This window comes from Clytia hemisphaerica, unplaced genomic scaffold (genome assembly GCF_902728285.1).
Source record: "Clytia hemisphaerica strain Z4C2 unplaced genomic scaffold, Clytia hemisphaerica genome assembly, whole genome shotgun sequence".
Classification (NCBI taxonomy): Eukaryota; Metazoa; Cnidaria; class Hydrozoa; order Leptothecata; family Clytiidae; genus Clytia; species Clytia hemisphaerica.
The window spans coordinates 692414-700545 of record NW_027103918.1 but is presented as its reverse complement, the minus strand read 5'-3'; the positions used below and the strand labels follow the sequence as shown (position 1 = coordinate 700545).

The 8132-nt window shown below is 34.5% G+C and overlaps 1 protein-coding gene across 1 annotated transcript; it reads right to left on the bottom strand.

Moving 5' to 3' along the window:
- Nucleotides 1–1970: 1970 nt before the first annotated feature.
- On the bottom strand, nt 1971–4182 carry LOC136809616 (A-kinase anchor protein 14-like). The gene is made up of 4 exons (XM_067066157.1): nt 3890–4182; nt 3421–3600; nt 2856–2908; nt 1971–2156 (listed from the first exon to the last, which is right to left on the bottom strand). Exons 1-4 carry the CDS (start codon nt 4133–4135, stop codon nt 2072–2074), a joined length of 564 nt encoding a protein of 187 aa, XP_066922258.1. The 5' UTR covers nt 4136–4182; the 3' UTR covers nt 1971–2071.
- Nucleotides 4183–8132: the final 3950 nt, after the last annotated feature.

Here is an 8132-nt window from a genome sequence, read left to right as displayed (position 1 = left end):
TCGGCCGTCATCGACCGTCACCAAAGCCCAAGTTAAGGCTTCTGATAAGGCTGCAAAGAGTTTCAAAGTGTATTATTGCTTTCATGCTGGTTGATGATAGGAGAGTCATTTTTAGCTGTTTTTAGTGATATTTCCCATAAAAATTACCTCAAGGGGCCTCTGCCTTACGTGCCTCTGATTTACGTGGAAATTTTCTCGAAAACCAAGGTTTTCTAAAAATGAATTCTGCCTTTTCTAGTAAAGGTATGATTGTGAGTTTTTGGCTAGCAGTTGTAGTTATAATGGTGGAAACAATGAGCCAGAAAATTTTGGTATCGCAAATGTTCTCCCCACTTTTTTTTCAACCGGAACTTAAAATTTTGAAAAATATGACAAATTGCGTTTTGAATTTTTTTCAACTCTAAGGCAGAAGACTACTGTGTCACCATTGATAGAGGAAAATCCTTCATTTTAACATTTTTGGAAAGCAGGATAGTTGGGCTTTCCAGAATGGGCTTATTTTTTTGAATCGGTTTAGTAGATCAAAAGTTATGACGGAAAGCGTAAAACTGTCATTTTTCCCAAAACGACAAGGCGTGCACGGGGTGAAGTTCCCAGAGAGAAGGCGTGGTAAAGGTTAATTTAAATTTTCGGCCCAGCACTTTCCGAAATCCTCTCATTAATACGCTTCTTTTGAGCTATATACGAGAGTTAAGGAACAATGGGAAGCGGTGGAAAAATCGAGAAATAGGTTTTGGACTTTCCTTAACTCACCTGAGGAATCGGGATGAGTCCTCACAGTGTATTTTTCATACGATGTGATACTCACCGTACATTTTGCATAAGTATCCCTCCAGACTGAAAACAATTTTGAAATTGGCCTGCCTAAATTACCCCGATTTGGTCGCTACTACTCCCAGGTAAGTTACAACACTTAGTTTTGCAAGAAATTCCATTTTATTTTTCTTAAATATTCTAATAAACATAGTATAAGAAAGCCGCGGCTGGAACGAAGACGCTATTGTTTTTGTCGTTAATGGATGTTCTATCTGTGTCTCTCCGTGGTTTATAAGAACTTAGTCGAAGGTAACAAAATCCTTAACCTTAATTAAAAGTATTAATAATATTCAATTGAAGAACAACTACCTTTCAAGTCTCAATTTTTTCTCACTGTCCTTTCTTATAAGCTTATTTGAAGTATATTTTTATAAATTCCAAATTTTTTTTTATAAATTTAGGACCAAATAACCCACATTTTATTACAAGAACTAATTTTCAAATGTTAAACTTTGAATGCTTGCTGTCATATCAATACTCTTGCTTTTTGAATGAAATTTTCACAGAATACTGCTTGAATGATTATTTACTAATACCAGTAAGAATTTTTCAGAATAATCTGGAAGGCATTTCGAGGCACTCAATTTTCTTCAAGTTCTTAAAGCACTGACATTCTGATCGTTCAAATACTTTTAAACCAAGAGTCTTTTCTTTTACTTTGATCTTATGAGGTATTTATTTTTAACTGTTTTTTAGCTTTTCGTTTTGTCTTTTTTCAAAACTGTTTTTATTGTAATTTTATTAGCCAATTATAGATTTGTTCTTAAAATGTTTTTAAAATTTTTTCTTGTTGATAGATTTTTACACTCTGAAGATGACCTCTTGTTGTGTAGGTCGAATATACAGTTTTTAAATAAAAAACACGACGCTTCTGGTTATTCTTTTTACCATTAAATTATTAGCCCAAGGAAATATCTTTCGATCTTATGAATGCGTGAATTATCAAGAGATTTGTGTTTATGAGCAAAATTACGTCTTACGAGGGACTTTGTTAAAAGTCAAATTAAATTGACAATGGAAATTGTCACTGAACCACAAAAAAATTCATTCTTACGACATAGAACAACAGAAATTCAACTGAACTCATTCCAGCCGCGGCTTTCTTATACTATGGAATAAAGTATGCATTTTTAAAAGAAAAATTTCCTCGATGATTTCATTTAGTCATTGATCATTCACATATTACAGCTTACACGAAAATTGATATATTAACAACAAATTATATTTACAGTGAATCAAAAAAGATGTGATTAACTTAAAAAGTGATAGCATCCATCAGTAGCACTTTAGCATCGATGACGTCAGACAGCCATTTTTCACGGAACCGAGATGAGTCCGCTCTGAAAAGAAATAAATTTGGATGATCAATTTGAACATTGATAATTTAACCCTTTAGAGCATTTCCAAATGATTACTATTTTTATAATACCCTGTTCCTCAATCTTGACCAAACTACCTATCTTCCTCCATTGCAAAGGAAATAAACCACGAACTTCAGTTTGAAAAAAGCTACCAAATTGTGAAGAACCTAGGTGTTAAGACCGGTCTTCACTTGCACGCGCTGCGATCGTACTTTATCTAGCAAAGCTTCCACGCTATCGATCAAAAGAAAAATGATGCAATTCCATTGGCGCGATCTAATGTAACGGTTAAAAAAGTTAAAATGTATCTTAATGTATTTTTTCGAACGCGCACTACATTTTCATGACGTAATCATTTTTCTAAGCAAAAATGATTGAAACCAAACGGTGCAATCGCAGCGCACGTAAATGGAGACCGACCTTTACGAACTGGGGCGTTATTTTGGTATTTAACTTCGCCTAGTGATTCGAAAGAGTTGAGCGTATTCGAAAACAAATGCACAAAAGCTACCAAACATCAACTTTACGTCTTTTTATGTTTAAGCAATCTTTCTGAGAATATTTGAAAACGAGATCAACAAAGTTATTCTGCATCTCGAGAAAGGACTTTATTGACAGAAGAAGGAAGAATAGATATGGCGAGGTAAATAAAATGACTGAGAGAATCAAACATCATACCTATGAACGAGTTTACTGCTTTCGAAAATGTAATATACTTCAACCAACGAATCCTATGGAAGAACGAAAAACATCTATAATTTGAGAAGGAACAAGCTTTATACGGACATCAGAAGAGCCTCGAAATTTTCAGCAAACTTTTTCAAAGACCCTTGCTACAGACTAAAGACCCTTGCTACAGACTAAAGACCCGCTAGGACTGAAACCAATGAGTATTGATCCAAAGTAAAAATTGACGCGAAAAATCTTCACAGGGAAACAAAGCATAATTTTGATTCTGTCTTGCAATGGAAAGGTTTTACGATTGCCAGAGGTACCTAACATGATATTTTTTAGTCTTTGGATTTTCAATTGTAAACATTCCAATTGAAATCTCCGCCTATCAAAAATAACGAGACACATCTTTTCCAGGCTTAATACCTTAAGTTTAATGATAAAAAACCAGGCTTCTGAGACAGGGCTATCTCCAATGTAAGGTGTTTCAAGTCAAGTATTTTCACTTAATATACAAGAATTTTTCTTTAACCTCAGACCTTTAAAAAACTAAGAGAAAAAGTGAACATACCAAAGGTTTGACATTGCTGACATCAAATGTGAAATAAACGGAAGCAGTCGCTCGAGGGATCGGTTTTCTGCGAGTAGGAATGCTCCATTTCACGCGATATCGATAGCGCTCGCTGTATTCATGGTGTTCTTGACACAAAAAGTCTACACAATACAACCAATTTGGTTTGCGATCCCAAGTCTGTTAACAAAAACAGAAATAATGAAAAATATTATTAGTTACACGGTCTTCTCAAGGTGGGATATACAGGGTCGTTAAAATCTTATTGGTGACAAGGCTTCCCCAACTCTTGCTATTGACTGCAAAACATAAATATATAATCAGTCGTTTTTCAAAGATTATAATGCCTGCCACCAGAACTAGATTATTTTATTCAATGAAGAGTTAGGAATTAATATTGCAACTCTTCCGAGACATTTCACCAATGATTTCATAAGGTTATTTAATTTTGTTAGGATGCCTTGTTCACCTTTATAAACTCGTCGATTTTCAAGACGCCATTTTGAATGGTAAATTCCTGAATGGTCAGCCATTTGATGTATGGAAGTTTTGCGTCTTTGTTATAGAGAAGAGTATTGGATGATTTTTGGATGACTTCGTCCACCATGAGATGTGCTTCTCTTACACATTGTGTAATCTCCATGTCACCACTGTTCAAATAATCCTCATATCCCTCACATGTCTTTCCTCCTTCCTTCTCCTTTCTATCATCCATTTATAAAGAAATAGACATTCTGCTGAAAAGAAAATAGTTCCGTGCTCTAAATACGACAGTATTGGAATCAATATTATATTACGCTTAAATCTGAACTCTCTAATTCTCGCATCAAGCTTTTTCGCTAGCAATTTTTAAGCACACTTATTTTTTTCGCGCATTTTTTTTTTAATTCGATACTATTCGCCAAGTACACTTCCATTTGTCATTCTAGCATACATTAGGTTTTGAAAAACAGTTTTATTCGTATGATAATTAAATGGACACTATATCTAAAAAAAACTTTCATTCTTTATGACCCTTGGGAATAATGTAGATAACTGTTATGTCTTAAATTCATCACTCAGACCCTAAGAAATGCTCAGTGTTTGGGAATTGTATACTTAATACTGAGTAGGATTTCAGTTCCACCATTTTGCTAAGTTAATGCGGTCGGTTAAATCATCATTTTGGAAGTACCCCCACTCTAATTACGGGAGTGAATAAATTATCTTGAACTTTTGACTCACTTACCACAATTAAGGACAAAATTAAACAACAAAAAAGTAATAAAATAGAAATAACGAAGCAGATAAAATAAAACTACTAAGCAATACATTTGCTCTGATACGTTGTCCAAATTTCTCTTCTCTTAAAATTGTTAATCTATTCCGATGTTTTTTCCTTCGCTTGCATGCCTCTGGCCTGCTGGTACATACTTTCCATCCTCACGGACAGGAAATCTGCAATAAGGCATAGTGTGCAGAGGGGTCTGAACCCCCCCATTAATATTTCATCCCCCCCTATAAAGGTATCCCCCCTATTTTTAAAATTTTTTGATCCCGCACCATTTACAGGGGTTCGAGCCCCCAGCATATAATTTGTACTCCCAGTATTGGGGAAGAATTTTGATGAATGAAATATATTTTTCAGTGTGAATTCGTACCAATAGTCAATGAACTTGAAAACACTAGCAAATAAACAGTAAACTAATAATAGTAAAACTAGGAAAAATAAGAAATAAGACAAAAAGTTACTATCCCCCCCATTTTTATTTGATCCCCCCCTATAAGCTCAAACCCCCCATTTTAACTGGAAAATTGCCCATCCCCCCCTATAAAGCCTTCCTTGAAAACTCGGATCCCCCCTTAAAAAAGGGGGGGGTCATACTATGTAAGGAAGGCTACACAAGACCAAAATTATTATTTTTAGAACTAGATCCTATTTATCAAATCGATAGTAAGCAAATGTTTTTAGCAGTTTTATTCTGCTTTTAGGTATTGTCCTCTAATCTGGATCTTTTTGGCCTGAATTCCTTTTATTTCAGGGCTGGACAAGCTTGGAATAGACTACCATAAAAATTTAAAACTATTCACTCTTTAGATGAGTTTAAAAAACGAAATCATCATGGCTAAAATCTATTGTTCATGCAAACTCTGTTCTAGTGTTTTTAAATTTTATGATTATTATTTACTATATAGTAAATATTCCAATGTCATGTTGGATTTTATTAGTATTATGTAATCACATCCAGGGGGTACTACCCTTGTCGACCGACGGGGGTGCTCCGCTGACGTTCGAAAAATGAACCCTACGCTGGACTCGAAATTTGCGAAAAAAGTGACCCTGAATGGTACTGAAATTCCAAAATTTTCTCAAATTTTCTAGTTTTCCCCAAACTTTCCAAAAATAGGCACCCTACGGGGGACTGATTTCTCTATTTTGGTGTTTTTGCGACCCTACCTGGGACTCGTGGAGGTCAAAAAAGGTACCCTGACCAGCGGAGCATCCCCGTAACCCATCTTGCCCTAGTACCCCCCCCCCCGGAATCACATGATAACGAGTGCAATTCGAATATTTTGAGTCTTTCAGTGTAGACTTTTGTTTGATTTTTTCTTTGTTTTTTTTGACATTTTTTTTTTGTTTTTATTTTTCAAGATGTTTTCAGCACATCTTGAGGGGAGCCAGATGTTACAGCTGAGGCACAGTTTTGTTGATTTTGGCTCCTTTCAGGATATTTCTTTGTTTTGAGGTATTTTGTGTTAGTTCTATGTTTTACACTTTTTGTCATTTCGCTTTGATGTTACATGATCAGTTGTGTTACAAATGTTGTCAAGTAAAGACATCAAGTGGTGAATAATGAATTCACAAGTTCAAAGTTGGACAAAAATTATGTTTTTGATTTTTTGATTTTATGGTAACACACCTTGATACACGCTGGCTTCCTAACATATTTACACATCTTGCTTAGTAAGTATTTATTTATTTATACTTAATATATTTTCAATATTTTTGACTTCATTTGTGCTTGTGCATAGCTATTAAATTATTTTGCATACATATTCATTTAGTCTTAGCCCTAGCCTTCTATATTCTTGACTTAGTTTACACACACTCACATAGTCTTTGTATTTTCTATTGTTTCAAGTATATTTTTCTAAATTCAGTTTTTGTACTTTTATTTTAGCCTTTCTTGAAAGATATAAGTTTATCGAACAAGAACGAGTCAATTTACTGTGGTGCATAAGTTTGCTGCCGCAACACTGAAAGGACAAGGAAAATTTAAAACACAAAAATCACGAGTGCAATTTTCGAATTGTACGAGTTATTATGTGATTACGAGCTAATCGCACAATGGCTTTCACTACTTTTCCCAGTTAGGAAAGTAAATTACAGAAATTACACTGAGAGTTTTATATTTTTCTCTTCTCTCTGTGTCTTTCTTTTATTGTTGTTTATTGATTTTCTTTCTTACAAAATGAATTTTGAATGTAATTAAAACGTTCGATGCAAAAAAATGTAAGAAAAAACATTAAAATCATCTTTGTTACAAACATTGACGCGGCATTGAAGAGTGTGATTAACGATTAATTGCTCTCTACAGGATGCAATTAACGATAAAATAAGAAAAAATAACCCATCGTGCGATTAGAACTTGTAAATATTTTTGATTACCAACAATAAATAAAGAACAAATAAAAAAAATAATAAAAAAGAAAAAGAATATTTGATGCCACAAAAGTTACTTACAGTGTATTCATTACCGTCAACTGCTCTAACTTGGGACGATTGGTCGAAACATGGGACTGTTGATATCTGGCCTGTATTTTCGCTTACTGTTAAATCTCTTTGAAAACAAATTTGTTTTGATAACTTCACCAAGTTTATCGATCATACTTTCTGTCGTAACATGTCACAATAGCACTGATAGTGCGCCCTTTTTAACTTTTTTGTTCTCATTCAAAATGGGTCGCCGATTGGAGAATTAGAGAACTCCCGCCACCTTAACTGTCTATTGCTCGATGGGATTAACAAATATCGAGTGTGTAACTTGCCATGTGAGTGACGTCAAATGCTCCATCGTTTTGTCACTAATTTGGTCTTCTTCGTTCTAGACATTCGCGTGTGTTCCACTACGGATTTTTTTCATATTTTGATTTAAAAGCCTACTCTGTGCAAAAGAGAAATTGTTCATTAACTCAAATCAAATGACTTTGGAAGTCCGGTGAAATGGTGGCCGAATTGCCCATCCCATGTTTTGTCAGATAGTCCTAAGTTAGAGCAGTTGACGGTATTCATTACTTTCCAAAACACACAACTAAGCCAAACAAATAAGACTTTATGTAAAAGAAATGGTTGGTTGAAATAGCTATTTTAAATTCAAAAAAAATGTGTAGTTGATTGTTGTATATATTTTACAGAGCCAGAGGAATTTTTTAGAGGTTGAGAAATGAGGAAAGTCCAAGTGGAAAAGTGCCTATGCGTCTCGCTGCTTCTAATTAATCAACACGACATTGTAAAAATCAATACAGACTGACAGATACAGAATACAGAGATACAGCTTGCAAAAGCAAATCTGGGCTGGGCGAGTTTCCAATACTTTTTAAATTTCTGGCCACTATTCTCCAAAATCCCTTCAGGTTCAGATAGAGCTTTGTCAGCAAAACAAGGAAAAGGTACTGCTATAAATTCAAATCAACCTATCTCACAGTTCCACAAACATACATATACAGGAACG